This window comes from Mesocricetus auratus, unplaced genomic scaffold (genome assembly GCF_017639785.1).
Source record: "Mesocricetus auratus isolate SY011 unplaced genomic scaffold, BCM_Maur_2.0 Super-Scaffold_100040, whole genome shotgun sequence".
NCBI classification, from domain to species: domain Eukaryota; kingdom Metazoa; phylum Chordata; class Mammalia; order Rodentia; family Cricetidae; genus Mesocricetus; species Mesocricetus auratus.
In genome coordinates this window covers 1,065,595-1,085,365 of record NW_024429217.1, presented here as the reverse complement: position 1 = coordinate 1,085,365, position 19,771 = coordinate 1,065,595, and the positions used below count along the sequence as shown (strand labels likewise).

At 35.1% G+C, this 19,771-nt stretch overlaps 1 protein-coding gene across 1 annotated transcript in view; it reads right to left on the bottom strand.

Annotated features, from left to right (window-relative positions):
• The window catches only part of LOC101833079 (vomeronasal type-2 receptor 116-like), a 54,367-nt gene that overhangs the window by 20,240 nt on the left and 14,356 nt on the right, over positions 1 to 19,771 (bottom strand). The window contains exons 2-5 of the mRNA XM_040734720.1: positions 5,783 to 6,074; positions 4,617 to 5,420; positions 3,701 to 3,928; positions 2,166 to 2,289 (exon numbers count right to left, since the gene is read on the bottom strand). Coding sequence (XP_040590654.1) covers positions 2,166 to 2,289; positions 3,701 to 3,928; positions 4,617 to 5,420; positions 5,783 to 6,074 — 1,448 coding nt within the window. The remainder of the gene's footprint in view (positions 1 to 2,165; positions 2,290 to 3,700; positions 3,929 to 4,616; positions 5,421 to 5,782; positions 6,075 to 19,771) is intronic.

The window sequence follows — 19,771 nt, the reverse complement described above, 5'->3', positions numbered from 1 at the left end:
CTGAAAGCCCTAATTTTAACCCACACACCTATGAACACTTGATTTTTGACAAAGAAGCTAAAACTGTACAATGGAAAAAAGAAAGCATCTTCAACAAATGGTGCTGGCATAACTGGTTACTGGTATGCAGAAGACTGCAGATAGATCCATTTTTATCGCCTTGTACAAAATTTAAGTCCAAGTGGATCAAAGATTTCAACATAAATCCAGCCACATTGAAACTTTTAGAAGAGAAAGTGGGAGATACTCTTCAATGAGTTGGTACAGGACACCACTTCCTAAACATAATACCAGAGGCACAGACACTGAGGTCACCAATTAACAAATGGGACCTCCTGAATCTAAAAAGCTTCTGTAAGGCAAAGGACACAGTCAACAAGACAAAAAGGAAGTCCACAGAATGGGAAAAGATATTCACTAACCCTACATCTGACAGAGGGCTAATCTCCAAAATTTACAAATAACTTAAGAAACAAGTCTCCAAAACACCAAAGGATCCAATTAAAAGGTGGAACTAAATAGAGAGTTCTCAATAGAGGAGTCTAAAATGGCCAAGAGACACTTAAGAAAGTCCACAACATCCTTAGCCATCAGGGAAATGACAATCAAAACAACTCTGAGATACCTTCTTACACCTGTCAGAATGGCTAAAATCAAAAACAACGAAGACAATTTATGCTGGAGAGGATTTGGAGAGAGGGGAACAATACTCCACTGCTGGTGGGAGTGCCAACTCGTACAGCCTCTTTGGAAATCAGTATGGAGATTCCTCAGGAAAATGGGAATTAATCTACCACAATACCCAGCAATTCCACTCTTAGGCATATATCCAATTGAGGCAAATTCATACAACAAGGAAATCTGCTCCACTATGTTCATAGCAGCATTATTTGTAATATCCAGAACCTGGAAGCAAGCTAGATGCCCCTCAACTGAAGACTGGATAGAGAAAATGTGGTACATTTACACAATGGAGTGTTACTCAGCAGAAAAAAACAATGGAATCTTGAAATTCACAGGTAAATGGATAGCACTGGAAGAAACCATCCTGAGTGAGGTAAGCCAGTCGCAAAAAGACAAACATGGTGTGTATTCACTCATATATGGATTTTAGACATGGATCAATATAGTGCCTGTCTGCACTTCCACTGATAGAGAGTCTGGGAAACAGGAAAGAACCTAAAATATATGCATATATGCATAGTACCCAAGAGAAGAGGATTGAGACAAGATCTTCTGAATGGATGGGGAACACCGTGAGGGCTGAGGGGGGAGTGGAAGCTGGGAAGAAGTGAATGGAACAAGAGGAAGAGAGAGTAGGTCATGGGGGAATAGGAAGTTGAGTGGGTGGGTGTAGAATAGGGGGAAGAGGGAATCATAGGTTAGAATACAGTTCAGGCACCAGAGTGACCTCTAGTGATCTAAAGCGATAACACCAATTGGCAAGTTAAGCAATAGTGAAGAGACCACCTCGAATGCCCAATTCTGATAATGAAGTTGATGTCGATAACCATCCATTAGCCTTCATCCAGTGATTAATGGAAGCAGAGGCAAACACACAATTAAGCACTGAACTGAACCCAAGGATCCTAGTGACAGAGAGAGGAGTGATGAGCAAATTGGCAAAAATGGGCTGGCAAAACCAGCAGAGACAGCTTATCTGAATAGGGGAGTGCTCTTGGACCCCAGGTCGACAGCAAGGATGCCAGCATGGGACTGATCTGGACCCCCCAAATGTGAGTGTCAGCGAGAAGGCCTGGGCACCCTATGGGGCCCTGAGCTGTGGATCAGTGTCTATCCCTGGAATACAAATTGTCATAGTGTGCCCATAGCACAAAGAGGGATGCTCTCTCTGCCTGGACTCTTAGGGGAGTGCCTCGACCCTACCCTGAGTGAAATGAGGGACTCTAGATATCCCCTATGTGGAAGGAATTGACAATAGTGTGGGAGGCTAGGGGGGGAAGGGGAGTGCGGGAGGAGTGGAGGGAGAGGGAACTGGGATTGACATGTAAAACAAGCTGTTTAAAATTAAAATAAAAAATGATAAAAGAAAAAAACGAAAAGAAAGTTTCATGACTGCAGTTCTCCTTTAGATCTTTATTTCATTTGCTTAGATGTTTTAGGATTTGATGGAAATTTTGAATGTTTCTTAGACTTTCATTTACCTGTCTCATTGGAAATTTCATTGTCTGGACAGGAAGTACAATCAAAGCAACACAGATCTTGACCCTCTTTGACAGTTCTTCTGAATCCAGGTTGACAGAGATTAGTGCATACAGATGTAGGGATCTGAAGAAAATGGAAGACATTTTAGAAAATTTTCAGTGTTCTAGGGATAAGTACAGTTATTAAATATTAAATTATTAATTCAGATTTCATACTTGTGATGATAATAGTAATGGTACTACCAGTTTTGGAAGGTTGTGCTCAACAGAAGACCATAGTGATAAAATTTGACTCAAAGACCATGATTTTGTTGGAATTATGTAAACTGTAACATGTTATTGTAGGGTTTTGTTCCATCATATTCTGCAGCTGCCTTGACCCAAGTAAAGACACACACACACACACACACACACACACACACACTTTATTAATTATAATACTGTTGGCAGATGACTAGGGCTTCTTTTTGGATAGCTCTGTCTTAATTATTAACCCATAACTAGTAATCTATCTGTTTTTACATGTCTTTATCTTACCAGACAAAACCTGTTGTGTCCTATCCTCCCAGTCTCTATATGGCGTCCCCTTTGTCTCTCTTTTTTCTACCTGTCCCAGAATTTTCCCTGTCTCCTAGTCCAACCTATCATCCTGTCTCACTGGTTATTGGCCAAACAGTATTTTTCTATCAACCAATAAAGAAACATATACACATAAGGACATCACTCATCAATAAGGGCCATGGTTAATTAGGAAGAACTTTGGTGATAGTGGCCTGTCTATGTATGATTCTAAATTGATCTTTTCTCTGCCTGTATTGACAATAAATCTTTTATTTCCAAAAGAATTGCTAATCCTGTCAGCTTAGAAATACATATAACCAATATGGGATAAATATTTGCAGACTAATCTGAGGTATTGCCACATGAGTTTACATGGATTAGAAAGAGAAATTCTTAAAATGGTTTAAAGTATTTCTTTGGATATTTCATTCTGAATTAAGAGCAGAAATGAAATCAGCAGTTTCATTTACCATTTGTGATTTCTGAATGTAGATATAATATTACCAGTGACTTCCTGTTCCTATAATTATATTTTATACAACTTAATGAAACTGTTCTCTCAATTTGAAAGCCAAATAAATTATTTCAAATATTTTTGTCAACAAATTTGTTTTCAGCTCCAATATAAGTAATTAAGATGCACACATATATCCTTTATACTTTATAGTTTTGATAGAGAATTAAATTCCAGGAAAACTCCTGCAGTTTTACAAGTAGGCATCAAATAAGCCTCATATGAATGTTTTGATGCAATGACATGAATTTTATGTTAGCATATATTTATGACAGGAAATTATTGAAAATTAAGAAATATTGAAAATTCCATTGATCTGAGTGGATGTTGGGTTATTATGGTATTCTGAATTCATAGTTCTATACTGATTGGATCTAAGTGAGAAACTAAGACTTTTACCTATACAAACATGTTTTGTTTTATTTAGTAATTTCAAGCAATTGAAACAAGAACAACCTACTTCTGTAAATCTTGTGGGCCATTGTATCAAATGATTAGTTAAAGACAATTGTTGATCATGTGGAGCATTTGGAGAAAATGATCCTACTTTCACCTTTAGTCCAATCCCTTTTGGGAAATTCCAAAAGTTGATAATGTCATACTTAGAATCTAACTTAGATTTCATATCCATTTCCATATGGCTTCCCACGTGATTATTCATATATTTATTCTGTAGCAATGGGTGGAGCTAAAAGAGATACATGAACCTATTATTAATGTAGGTTTCTGACAGTTGCAATAGAACCAAAATAAGGTTAAGTCTCTGTGTTTTCTGTGCCTGAAGTAAAATGAAACTTTAGTATAGGTAATTTTACTTGGAAATGAGTAATAAATGTAATCCCAACTGATAAGAAATATTATTATAATCATAAAATGTACATCTGTTTCACACATAAGTCAAAGATAAGGCAAATATCAAACCTGGACAGCCCTATTTATTTTGAAATTATACCTAAGCTTTCAATGTATAACATGAAGGTAAAATGTAAAAATGGTAATTAAATGATTATTTACATACCTAACCATTGCTGCAGTGTTTAATAACAATGTGATATTTATGCATCTACGTTTTTATTTCTACTGTGAATAATGTGCAAAGAAAGTCAACCATTTTCTTATTGAAACTATTACCAAGGTGACTCTTAGCCTATTTGTAAAACAAATTTTGTACTGCTTAAAAACATTTTTTGTATCTGGCACCTAATTTATCAGGGAAAAAGAAATTTTTCTAAGTATTGAGCTCCAGAGAAACAAATACATGCATTCCTATGCAATTTGAACACATATACCATAACCTACAGTGTTCAGGTTTGGTAACTTTGAAAACAATCTCAGTGAAACAATGTTGATTTAAAAACATAATGAAGAGATGTTACCTGCCAGGGGAGGAATACAATTTCTGCTCCATTTTTATGTTGCTGAATTTGAATTTGCTTAAGAATCATTGTATGGAGACTGTGGGCCACTGTATACACAGCATTGTATATATAGTAACTCTCTTCACTCATGGCTGTGTCAAAATTTTGCTTAGGCAATAAATCCAAGGAAGCATTGGGTTGACAGTTCTCCAATTTGCAATCACTGTGAGAAAACGGGCATTTAAAAAACAAATGCCATAATTTAGGAAGATATGTATCTTCAGGGTATTTGGAAGGTTGAACAGTTTGTATAAAATTTTCAAATTCCACAATCTCCTCATAGTGGTGTGAAAATGTGAGACTACCATGGAAAGAATCTAGCATAAAATAATCAATGTGGTTGGTAACATCCCATTGTGAGTTCATAACCCAGACTTTCCATGTTGTTAACTTCTGCCCTATATTTTTCATTACACCTTGTAGAGAATCAGTGTCTCCAAAAATGATAATCACATTTGCAGATGAGTCTTGGATTTTTCCCAGACTTTTCCAGAATTTGTGTGAAAATGAGTCCCAGGTTCCTGAAATCATTTCCACAAAAGCCACACAGACTTTATTTTTCTTCATCTCTTGTTTCATGTCAGATAAAATCTGCATTCCTCTGTGGTCATCTGTGAAGATCAGTCCTACCCAGCTCCATTTGAAATGAAGCATCAAAGAGACAATGCCACGTGGCAGAGATATGTCACTGGGAGACATCTGATAGAGAGATGTAAACTGTGTTCGATCACTCAGAATAGTGTTAAAAGGCCCAAAGGTAAGCTAAGGTGAAAGCAGAGTTTTGAAAAAAATATGAGAACATTGCCATCAAATGCAGTTTTACTTTTGAAGCAACAGTTGGGACTTGTAAACATGATAATCTATATATTCTAATTTTTAAGACATACCCCCATGTGAAGTTTCAAAAGTTTATGTCAAGAATACTAAGATTAACAGAACCATTTGTCTTCTTTACCTGTTAGTCCATTCTATCCAGGTAGGTGAAGTATAAATAAATCATTAAATGTCTAGATATTTACTCCTTGTCAGATTAATAATTCAAATGACATATTTTACCTCTGTAGAATCTGAAATATCACCAAAGGAATGCTGATTTCCTGTTCCAGCACACCATGCTCCCTTACCTGCGGCATTTTGTAAAGTTGAAATAGTGTCCCCATATGGGCTGATACTGCAAATGATGTTCCTGTAAGTGCAGCTGCTAACTTCTGCTCCTTTTTACAATTGTAATTAGCTTTGAAATCATTTATCCCTGTGAGCCAAATAAAAGCATTCATAAGAGTATTTTTTTCACTGAAAGGGATATTATAAAGATCAAATCCAAGAGATGTATTAGGTAAAAGATGATGGTTCCTGTTGATCTCCTCAATGGCAAATACCAGAGCCAGGACAAACTGGTAGTTCTTAAATTTATACCTGCAAATAGGATATAAAAATATATAGGAGGCAGGGCTTAGACAACACGTATCTTCTCCTTTAGTTAAAATGTTATTTTTTCTGCAAAACCAATTATTTAAAATTTCCATTAAATGGCTAGAATTAGAAGGGTTGTTTTATAGTTAGGATTAATTATGATCCTATTGTTATAACAGCAATTAATAAAAGCTAAAGGTGAGCATGTTTTATGCACCTTTCTTATGAGAATACATGAAAACTTCTGCCCTGAAAACAGAAAGTAAACCCTCAAATACAGAAATGTTCTGATATTTGGACCATAGTTTCTCAGCCTCTACAAATATATAAAACCAACATTTTAGAATTTAGCAATTAACTTTTCTAAGATAACACTGTTTTGTTTATTTTTGAAACTACAACTTATTTAAAACCTCTCTTCTTTACCTTTTCTACAACTAAATTATCCTGTTTACCCTCCCACATTCTCCTTCAAATTCATAGCTTCATTTTCTCATCAGTTGTTATTGCATGTACATATATATTTCAATCTATTTAATATACCTGTACATATGTTTCAGTTCTGACTAATTAAGGAAATCAAGAAGATACAAATAGAAAGGGTAGAATACAAAGTACCATTTGTTGCTGATGATATGATCATATATACATATGAGTGACTTGAAAATGCTACAACGAAAGTCTTACAATTGATATAGAACTTCCTCAAATTATCAGGATACAAAATTAAAGCAAAAAGTACTAGCCTCCAGATGTGGAAGTGACAAACTGAATGGGAAATAAACTATGATAATATTGTCTGCCATATACTCAACATTGTAAGATAACTTAGGGTATCCTTAAACCAGAAATTAAAAGACCCACATAATCAAACATTTAGGAAATTGGAGAAAAAAATGTAAGAAGATTTCAGAAGAAGGAAAGATCTCCTAAGTTCATGGATTAGTAGAATAAATAGAGTAAAAAAATACAAAAACAAAAATCATAACCAAAGCACTGTACAGCTTTACTGTAATCCCCATCAAACATTCTGCAGTGCTCTGCACAAAAATTAAAAGGAAAATTTTCACCTTTGTATGTAAACACACACACACAAACACACACACACACAGAAACACACGCACACACAACAAACAAAAGCAACAACAATAAAAGTTTGTCTAAAATATTTCTGAACTTCCAGAAGTATCACCGTTCCTGATATCAAGAAGTATTACAGACATTCATGTACTTGTACTTCAGACTTTGAGTAAAGACAAATTGGTATTGCCATAAAAACAGAACTATTAATCTATGGAATCAATTTGAAGGCCCAGACATATATGCACACTCCTGTGAATTCCTTATATTTGACAATGATGTACCTTAAACAAATGCTTCTGGACAAATTAGCTGACTTCTTATAGATGAATGAATATACATTCATGTTTATAAGTCTGCACAAAAATTAATTCTAAATGGAAAAAGGGTTTCAATATAAATTGAGATATGTTATGAGAAGCTTTTTCTTTGCTAACCACTTTGGTTTATCCCCCGCCAGCCGCCTGGGCTCTGCTGCATTGTAGTCCCCAAATAACACACAAGACTCTGTATTAATTATAAAGCTGTTGGCCTTGCTTTTTTCCTACTGGCTAGCTCAGACTTAAGTAATTATCCCATAATTGTTAATCTAAGTATTTCTCTTACCGGAGAATAGTTCCAGGCTTCCTACCACATGGCGGTTACATGTTGACTCTCCTTGTGTTTCTCCTACCCAGAGTCCTTCTGGACTCCTAGTCCCTCCTATCCTGATTCCCTATAGGCCAGACAGTGCTTTATTGACAAATGCACAGGACCTCCCCAACATCTATTCTTTTCTGTTTAAACAAAAAGAAAGGTCTTAACTTTCACATAGTCAAATTATATATAACAGAGCAGTTATCAAATAAGAACATAGTTACAATATTTTAGGAAGATTTAAAGAAAATATCATCCATCTCATCCTTGTGAGTCCAAAGTCCTATATGTAGCTTATCTCTTATCATAACTAAGGAAAATTATAATTATAGCTATCTGTCTTCAACTCCACCAAAGACCACAGAAGGATAATATATAAACACTAGGATTGACAGAGATATCTTACTGCCTGGACAGTCACCCGAAGTTCCTCTGTAACGTTGGGGCATCCATCTTCAGCCCATAGGCCACAATGTGTCTGGAACACTTCTCAGCAAAGCAGGAAATTTCAAACTGTCCATCTGCATCAGCAGTCTGTCAGTCATTTTTCTGTGTCCTGTAGAAAGTCTAGTAGACTCTTTCCATCATGAAGCAGGAACCTGTAAGACTGAGTTCACTAGTCACTTTCCTGTGGGTCCTGTATGTCCAGTTTATACAGCAACAGTCAAACAGTGTAGGCAAGAGCAGTTTTGTTGCCCAAATGGCTATTCTTGCCATGTTGAAAGCAAACTCCATAACAAGTTTCTTCGATGCCCATCTTCCTCTCAGACATAATTGGTGTTGCCAGGAGCAGACATCTATCATTGTCAAGAAAATCCCTAAACCATTTTAAATGCTATTTTCTGAAGGTCTTTGAAAGGTTTGAAGACTGTGGGATTGAATTTCCATGCAAAGCAACAACAGCTTTAAAGGAATTTTAGAAACAGAAGAACAGAGAGAAGCACAGATTTTAGTAGCAGTATTTTTCTCAGGTGTGTCTGTTTTGCTAGCCACAAGCTGAGATTCACGTGCCTCGCTTACTGGAATCTTCCTGACTCGGCATAAAAAAAACCACCAAGGTTGTTTTAAGAGACTCTGTTAACGATTGAAAGGTGTGTATGTATACCTGGAAGTGGCAGCTTTTGCTGGATGTCAGCATGGACTGAGGTGGTAAGTTGAAATCACGCTTACACCCGCCATCTTGAAAAAAAGGCAGTTAAACTGCCGCGGTTTTAATAGATAAGACACATGGCCAGAAAAACATAAAGATTTACTGTAAAGTCAGACTTGGATAAAGAAAAGCCTCTAAAGGTTTACAGTGTGTTTAAAAATATACGTGAGATTGAGAGAGAAAATGAAACAGCAAAGTGGTATATAAATACAAAAGCTGGCGTTGTGGTGGTGCACGCCGGTAGGATTTACTCCAGAGGCAGAGGCAGGCGAATTTCCAAAGAGAAACCCTGTCTCAGAGAAAAATAAATAAAAGTAAAATAAATAAAGTAATAATAGATAAATAAATAAGCCATGTAAAAATGGAAAATACACAGAGAGTCTGGATACTGTATGCTATTGTGTTTTTCAGTTTTTTCATTGCTAAGGAAGGAACAAATGCTAAAGTACACTTGATTATAAATGCTGCTGAATTAATCCAACTTATATCTTTTGAAAATGCCTTGACTTCAAAATTTAAGTATAAGGATATGTTACTCGGAAAAGGAGATTTTGCATATGTTTCTACAGAAAATGAAAAGCTGAGAATTCCTTCCAGGCTTCTGTGGTTTGATGAACCAAGACCCCCAGAAGCAGTGGACCAGGTGTTCCAACAGCTGAAACAGCTAAGATGATGCAGCTTTACAGTCCACGAAAATAAGGACTTATATGGGTTTCTGAGTTTTGTCATGATAACCATGGTATGAACAGCTCCCCCCTTCCAGCAGGAAGCAGTTTGGAATGAACGACATCCCAATTCCCATCTTGTTCATAAATCTTTGTTTTCATTTAAATGGGATTGTTTATAATTGGTTAATGATCACAACCAATCTCCTTTTAATGGTAAAAAGAGGAATTATGGTATGGGCATTGTTTTTCATTTATTGATGCAAATCCAAGGTCAATTTTGTGATGTGTATATTTCTCCTCTTGATTAAGTATTGTGCTTATACTGATCTTTTAAAACATAATGCATAATTGAATACAGACTATAGATAGTTACTTATAATAGAATTTATAGTTAGGTAAGTTAGGTTTTCTAGATATACAGAAATATATTTGAGATAGATAGACAGTGCTTTATTGACAAATGCACAGGACCTCCCCAACAGAGATATACTATAGAAATTCAGAATATGGTAGAATAGAAAGTTGTGAACACAATTGAAAAATTTTTGTCACAGCCTTAACACTGATAACACAGACACTCAAATCAACAATTAATAATGGGGCCCCATGAAATGGAGAAACTTCCATATGACAGTGAAAAACATTCATACAAATTGGCAGAGTACAGAAAGGCAAAACAATTTTACTACTATGTATTTGATACAGGACTTATATTGAAAACAAAGAATTCAAAATCATCAAGGAAATAAACTGGGTGCAAATCTAAATGGATGACTTTCAACAGCAAACTCACATGAGTGAGAAGAACTTAAAGAAACATTCAGTCTATATTAAAAATCAAACCTAATTTGTTTTCAACTTATATCCATCACATTAGCCAAGCAAGATAAATGAAACAAATAACATCTCATTTTGGCAAGGATGTAGTGTAATAGAAACACTAATCCACTCTTGGTGCTACTGCATAGTTGTACAACCAGTATAAATATGTGTGGGATTCCTCAAGAGGTGGAGAATGGATATACCTCAAGATCCAGTATATTACTACTCTTGGACATGCTTCATCCTGCTAAACAGACATTTGCTCAATCATATTTATGGCTACTATATAACATGAATAATAAAATCCCAGATAATCAGGTTCAAGCTGAAGATCAGAAATCAGTCAACTACTAGAGAGGTCTTACTATTAAAAAATCTTCAGACTGAAAAAAGAACAAGTTTCTGTTACAGACCCCATTATATTCCTCTCTAGTACTGAGATTAATGTCGTGCACCACCATCTCCCCAGCTTCTATGACTGAGTGACAACTTGGATTAAAGTTGTGTGCCACCATTGCCTGGCCTGTACAGCTTTGTATTCTGATATTCAGGCAAGATTTATTAGATCATAAATGAAATATCACACATTTCCCCTTTTGTGACTGAAATAAAAACAATGTAACACTAATATAAGAAAAACTATGTAGAGTAAGTACAAAACTATGTACAATATATACAGGCAATATGTATCCACTTTTCATTTGAAAAATACAGAGAAAATACTCCATTATCTAGCCTATCTTGATGGGTTCAAAAGTTTGTAACTAATTCTCTTTCCATTCTAATTTTCATTATCAAATTACCTTTTAATGTCTCTCAAACATTTCCACTTTATATCTCTTTATTGAATTTCTTTTCTGAGTCTGGTAAACCAGGAAAACAATAACTATGATTGTCTAGTCTTCAACACTCTCAGGCATGAGAGAAGGAAGTAATAACTGAGTAAACAGGAAGTATGAGCAAGCAAATACAAAAAATTTGAGAAAAGTCAAAAACAGATGGTTTCCTGGACAGTCATCCAAGTTCTACTGCAATTATGAAGCATTCATCTTTGCCTATAGACCTTGAATATCTGACAGACCCTTTTGTGAAGCAAGAATTTTGAAGGACTGTCCTCTCTTATCTTGACATTATTTTGTAGTCACTCTTTTCATGTGCTGCTTTCTGAATTTGGAAAGCATACTGTCAGCAGTAGACGTAAGTGTACTTTCATGCCAACTGGTTTAATTTTGCCACAAAGAAAGAAACTCCATGTAGAGTTACTTTGATGCTCATCATCTTCTCCAATGTAGATCTGTGCTCCAGGAGTAGACATGCCTCATTGAAAAAAAACCAATGTGGTAATCTCAGCACGTGGAAGGCTGAAACAGGAGTATTGCAAGTTTGAGACTAGCCTGGGCTATATAGTAAGATCCTATTTCAAAAACAATAGTACATACATAAAAGAAAAATTAAAAAAAGAATGCACATGTCATATAAGGATACACACAAAGGGTGAGATCCAAATACAGTCAGTGGACATCAGTGATGGAAATGTCCTAGTCTGATATGATATTATTGTTATGGAAGATATTAATTTTGGGGAGGCTAACTTAAGATACTAGAGTCTTCTATTACATTTACAATTTCATATAAAATATATAATTATTTCAAAAGTAAAGCTTCAGATATAGGGATCTTTAGCAGCATGCCTAAAAAGTATTTATATGGACTAATTCAATTTCTAGAAACTTTCAAGTGGCAAAAGAAATCTTTAGTGTTCTCAGATATACCATTAGGTGGTAAAGGATACTGAGGAAGTGATTCAGAGACATAGGTATGTAAAAATGATTATAAGGGTGAATAGAAGGGTACATGCCTGCCTTCTGGATCTGGTAATGGGTGCTAGCAACAATTCATTCTTTAAGCTCTCTATATATACAATTTCACAACAATAAGGTCAGCAAAAGTCATTTTTTATGTGATTCCCTCCTTAAGGATCATTTAATCAGTGTACATTATCATATTGAACTGTGTGAGGTGTGGGTGAAAGTGGATCTCTGGACTCTAGCAATTGTGCCCTCTAGGAAACGGGAACTGTTTTCAAGCAACTATGACATAACCTAGCTCCCACTGTGGACTGCACACTTAGCTCCTACAGTTACTAACTGCTTGAAGACATTGGCTTATCAAAACAGATGGGCTGCAGGAGAGTATCTGGTGAGGAGGACAGGGTAGTAGTGAAACTTCTAGTGAGGACTTAAAACCCAAGGGGTTAACTTAGGTTTTACATTGCAATAACAAGATAAGGGGCAAGATTGTGGCTTCCCAAAGACTGTGAAAAAAAGACTTATGTTATTGAAAAACATCTTAAATGCTATCTTCTATACATCCATCAAATATATCTGTTTTTCCTTGAAAGTATACCTAATGTGACTGCAAGTTTAACTGTATTAGTTGATTAAGTACTAACCTGCATCTGATTTTTATCCTATATAGTTGTTAAAAATAAATTTCAAATACTACAAATTTGTATTACATTGTTAAATTAGCTGTATAAGTACAGTTCCTTGAACAAGACTAGAAACAAACATACAGTATATTTTAGTAAAGTAATCTAAAAATTTTATCAATATACAATATTTGTATACAATATACAAAAGTTCAATCCAATATAGAATATTTAAAACTAGTAGTTGCCTTTTAAAAGTAGATTCAGTAATACATCTTTTTTATTTTATCATATCTATATGCTCCCATTTTCCTATTCAGACTGGATTAAATATAGAATAAAACACCCTTTTATTCTATAATATATGTGTGGCCAAAGAACTCTGAACCTAATGACCTTATTGAAATTTCTTCCTGACTATAACCTATAACAACTTGGAAACATCCATCTAAGCAATAAAAATATCCAAACCAAATGAAAAAACAGAAACTACATATCCCACTTCTTTAGAATGTGAGCGTCATGTTCTTAAATGTAATTCCTGTTAACTGTGGGAAAAAGCATTTTTAGAGGATTTAGAAAATAATAATTGTGTCTAATTATCAAGTCTTGGGAGACCTTGCTGTATCATTTTTGTACACTCTCTGCATAATGGGAAGCTGCAGATCTTTGTTTCAAGTCGTGGGGAGAGTACTCTGTATGGATGGATCATGTCAGCTAGCTACCTCAAACTTTTTCTAAGAAGTGTGTGTATGAGGCTGGACAATCTCAGTTAGCCACAGGGAAATTGTTTTGAGTGGTTTGCAATGCAAAGCAGATCTTTAGTTGGTGTGTGTCAGCTTCATGATGTTATCATAATCCTGTTGGAAATATCATTATTGGGCCCCATCTTCATTTTGGAGACTTCAAAGTTGACTGTTGGGTATGTTCCTGGTTCGCTGGAGAAAACTCATAGAGATTCAAACCAGTAATCATGCATAAGAAGGTAGATAAAACTTTTTCTAGAATTAGCTAGTATTGTATATAAACATTAACATAATGACAAAAACTTTAATACATATATGTTTATATGTATTGTATATAAATCTCATATAACCTTAAATAATTTATATCAAGAAAAGTTTTAATCAGTCAAAATGAAACCAAAGAATTATGAGTTTAGTGACAATATAATAGTCTTCAAAATTTTGTTGGTTTTTCTGACATGAGAAAATGATTTTGGATTTTAATTTAATAAGCATGCTTGGGTTTAAAGGAGAGAGCCACATTCTAAATCTAAAGCCAGCTTTAGTACTTAATTGAACTGGGATTACAAAAAGATCATTTGCATTATATGTCTGCAGAGAATGTTGGAAACAAACTTTTCTCAAAATTTTCTGTAGGGAATGTGATATTCTTTTTCTTGGGACATTTTTTTTCTGGATGATTTTTTTTTCTCTTCAGATGTATCATTTCTCCAGTGGTCTTCAGATTCCTTAGCTGGATGCCCTTATTCTCCTAGACAGACAAAATAGAAACCCTTCTCCAACCCTAATTACAGGTAGGTTCTCTTTTGGCAAGTTATATCTTATGAAAAGAAAAGCACTTGTTAATTTTAGAGGTTAGTTTAGATTAAGTGGCCACATTGCTTGATGAACTATCATCTGTTCTACGTAAGAGGTCTCTCTTCTTTAAATAAAATATTTATCAATTTTGATGGAATCCACAGATTTACTTCTCCCATGCAATGGAAGCAAAATTTCTTCTATGGTCAACACATACCTAGAGTATACCTGATTATTTAATTCCATAGTTTGTTTCTATTATTCAATATCTTCCATTTGCTGATGTTCCTTTCTTAGCAGAAAATTCAAAATAAAGCATTATGCAATGAATTTGGGGAGATCTTTATTATCCTTTTTTGTTTATTTATCATATCCTTTAGAGTTCGATTTGGACTTTCCATAACTGCCTGCCGTTTAGGATAGTGTAATTTCCATGGCTTATCGTATACTGTGCAAAATGCTGTTTCATTTTCTTGGTGCATATGCTGGATAATGGTCTGTTTTTATTTGTACAGGTATAACCATGATGGACATAAATACTAGCAAATCTGTGACTGCCAAATCAGCCATTTTGAACTCAAAGAAGTTTCCCATTGAAAACAATTTTTACAAAATTGAGCAAATCCATGTTTCATTCCTTTGAGCACCATTTGGGTTACTTCCCACATGTGGTGGAGTTTGGTTATACAAGGAAAAAAAAGGACATTTCCTTACAATGTCCTTCTCTTGTAGCAATGTGATAGAACATACATTTTTCAAACCCTTGCTACTGACAATGTTTATTTTTTCCTGATACCCTTAGGTCTTCAGAACATTTCCAATCAATAGTTGAAAAATTTCCTTATTACCTTGTGCTAGAGGGCCTGGCAGAACGATGTGGGATTTGATGTGCATTATTTATATGGGTTGATTCTTATTCCTGATTATGACCTATATCTAAATAATAATGACAATCTAGTATCATCTGTTATAAATTCAGTGGTTATAATATTCAACACAATACTTTGTTCATATTGTGAATCAGTAACTGTGTTGAAATGTTCCATATGATCCATTAACATCATGAGAATAGTATATAATTATTACTTTTAGAAAGAATTCTAAAGTTATAGATCCATTTTACTCAAATTTTCTGATTTGTAACCTACCTTGTCTGATCCATTTGCATGATCATAGATTATAGGGGTTCTAGATATTGGTGTTTCCTCTACAATTACAGAAATGATCCTTTAGGTCTCTTTATAAGTTGAATTTTATAGCTTCTTGGATATTTGTTCTTGATAACTCCCAAATATTTTTACAAGTTTTTCATCATGGTTCACTTTCTGTGCATAATTTGTCAATTTCATCATTAGAAAAAGTTACTAAATTTCTACTTTTTCTACTACTGCTATTTAGCAAAGTCTCAATTTTCCTTTTAGAATCAACTAAGAAAACTTTTCCACATAAGGTTTTGAGTTTTACACAATTTACGTGGTAAAAAAGATCAATTCTATGACAATATCTTCCTGCTGCACTACTTAGAGGGTAATGTGACAAGAATGCAATTAAACTTCGGACCACATGACACATATTTGTAATCTGTAATTTCTCTTCCACTGAATCAAATACTCTCTCAGGATTAGCTGAAAATTCTCAGAGACTATTTAATTCCTTGTCTCCATCTAAGGCTTAGTGTAAGTTAATCAGTTGGTACATAGATAGAAATGTCTTGAAGTAATATTTGAATGTCATTGTCTGCAAATTAACGCTCCTAATTTCACCATTAGAGGTCTAATTTTTGTGAACCTCTTTCATAGCCTAAATAATTAAGAGCACCTCCTCTTTGTATTTTTTCAGACTAATCCCAAGAAAGCAAACTTTTTGTTACATATTCAAATATTATTTTTAATTATCTACATTTGATTCAGTTAATACAACAATGTCTATGTAAATACAAACTATAGTTTGAGGAAATTGCTTAGGTATTATTTCCAATGGCTGCCTTACAAAATATTGGCACACAGTGTGGCTGTTTAACATTCCTATTGGAGGACATTCCACTGGTATCTGTTAGAAAGCTGAGAAATATTTTAAGTAGGCACTGTGAAGGCGAATATTTCTCTGACTTTTTCTTGTAATGGCATTCTAGAGAAATAATTATGATGGGATACCTGGTTCAAAGAAGTGATTTACAGTACTGAAAAATGGTATAAAGCTAGAAGGATGGAAATCTCTCAAGATCAATTTCTTGGATGAGGATATTTAGCTATATAGAAAGGCAAATTTCATATGATGTCTATACCCTGGCTTTATGCCTTGTAGCAGCTTTGAATGCTTGGGACAGAACTAGAGAAATAGGAAAGAAAATTTAGTCATTTACAATAGTTGCACAGGACCCAAAGGAAGGTTTCATGTTTTTCTTGCAAAGATTGACTTCAGAAGTAATTAGAATGGTACAGATTCAAAAGTTACAAAACTAATAATTGAATCTCTGAATTTTGAAAATACTAATTCTCAATGAAACTCTGAGAGGTCATCCTTTAGGCACTAGGGAAGGCAAAGGAATTCCAGACTCTAAAGAGCCTGATTGGTATATCAGCTATTAACAGTTCTTAGTTCTATTATCATTCTTCAGTTTCCATATTTCTTTTTAATAATAAGTACAAGAGAATTCCATGGGCTGCTGGGTTCTTCAAGATGCTGAGAATTTAGTTGCTTCTGTACCAGTTCTTCCAAAGCCTGCAGTAGCTTTGTTGCTAAAGGCCATTGTACAGTCCATAAGGGTTTGTCTGTCAACCACATTAAAAATAGGGATGTTGATGCATTTGGAAGATCAGCAGCCATGATACCATGTTCTTGCATAATCTGAAAGATCAGTGACTGTTCTTTACAATACCTTTTAATATTTGTCCTGGAAACATATATTTAATTATTGTTTCTTTCAAAGATTGGAGGAATATAATCTGTGTGTTCTATTGTTACAACAAATCACACCCCTATGAATTCATTGCTATGTTAACAGTATATGCATTTATTTTTCCTCTCTGTCCATGTGGTCCTGTAATTCAACCCATCTCATGCACCATTCCACCTGCGATAAAATTCCAATCCCTAGTAGATGAATATTTATATCCCGAAGATGCCAATGTGAATGCAAACATTCTGGCGAAATTACTGTCATGTTCACACTCTGTCTACCAGACCAGGCCATCAATGACAAAGTCATTTATTCTATTCATAATTTTCATTTTGGTGTTTGTTCATTTATAGTTGTTTGCCAATATACTTGCTTTGCAGGTTTCTTTGAAAATTTTCTCTTTTCTATAATACTTCTAACATCCAGAGGAGTATGCTTCCTTAATTACTCTGGAAAGGAGTTTCCACAGTGTCAGGGAAGGACTAAGCAAGATTTGGCATAGGGGACTACTAAAGGCCATCTGAAGGATTTGTCCAACAGCAAAGGATTGCCTTGAATTTCTTGTAGATCTCTACCCATTAGAGCAATGCCTGGAAATGCAACGCCTTCTAAATAATTCAGAATGGAGGGACATTCTGTTTGTATTATGCTTAGAAAAAATTGTTTCTATGAATACCAATTATAATACCTTTTAAAATTGCATTGTTTGCCACAATTAAAACATTTGGCATTTCTAATTTTCTACAAGCCTCTTAAAACCACCCCACTTTTCCATGCATCATCAAGGTCATGAGACTCAATAGTTACTGTATCTCTGATCCAATCTTTGAAAGCTTCTGACCTTGAATTCTTGTTTTGCATTGAGAATTGGCATTTTCAAAAACCAGAGATTCAACTACTTTTTTCTAGCTTTTGAATCTGTACCATCCTAATTACTTCTGAAATCAATCTTTGTAAAAAAAAATAATGAAGCTTAGCTGTACTTAGCCGTGGGAGTCTGCCTCTGCTTCCATCAGCCACTGAATGAAGGTTATGTTTCCCAGACTCTCTGGCAGTATAGATTGTAGGCAGGTACTCCCCAGATCTATGTCTAAAATCCATATATGAGAGAGTACATGCCATGTCCCACGGCTAAGCACTGAGCTGAACTCAAGAAATCCAGTGACAGGGAGGGAGCAATAATGACAAGAGGGGTTAAGACTGGGCTGGTTTAACCCCCAGAAACATCTGACCTGACAAGTTTTAGCTCTTGAATCCCAGACTGATGCCTGGGAACCCAGCATGGGACTGATCAAGACCCCCTGAATGTGGGTGTCAGTGAGGAGCCCTAGGTAATCTATTGAGCCTTGGGTAGTAGATCAGTATTTGTTTCGGGTATACAAATGGACTTTGGGTTCCCATCCAAAAATGAGAGATGCAATCTCACCCTGAAAACTTGGGGGAGGTTCTAGGTCCTGCCCTGGATGAAATGACAGACTATGGATACCCCATGGAGGGCCTCACCCTCCCTGGTGAAATGAGGGTATATTGGGGAGGTTGGTGGGAGGTTGCAGGAGGAGGGGAGGGAAAGGGAGAGGGACCTGGAATTGACATGTGAAGCAACCCTGTTTCTAATTTAAATTTAAATTTAAAAATAAAATATAAAAAATCATGAAGCATTCCTTTGGTCCTGTGTAACTATTTCAAATGATTAAATTTTCTTTCCTATTTCTCTAACTCTGTCCCAAGCATTCAAAGCTGCTACAAGGCATAAAGCCAGGGTATGGCTATCACATGAAGATTTCCTTTCTATAGTAGCATAATCTCCTTATCCAAGAAGTTGATATTAGGAGATTCCCATTCCTTGAGCTTTATATGTTTTTTCAATAGTGTAACCACTTCTTTGGACCAGGCAACCCATCATATTTGTTGACCAAGTTCTGAGACATTATTGACCAAGAATATCCAGTTTTTAAGAATAATATTATTGCAAGTTCCCCATGAGTTTAACATCTGCTTCACAGATGAGGAATGCATGTCATATGCAACTATTGCTCCGTAGAATTTCTTCATATAGAACACTGACACAAGGGTCCAATTACCTATTATACAGCATCTACCAACTGGGCCTTCATGTAAGGTTACTGGATATGTTATTGTTAGTTCTCTGGATAAACTTAGGCTGTTCTTCTTTTACCTTATAATGCAACACTGAATGTGGTTCTTCGCTAAATTCCTCCATTTGGATTTGAATATCTCTAAGATCTACTTTAACAAGTTTTATAAGTCCTGCATGTCAGGACTCATATCAACCCACTATTTTGAGATGAATCAGCAATTATTAAACCAACAAGAAATATTATCAAAATAATAATTAGCTTTATTTCAATCCCAGTTAATATGATTAACCCTTCATTTAATTGTTCCCTTTTTAAATCAAGCATTGCAGGGGCCAAACATTTTCTACTATAATAGTGATTCCCATTTTTTA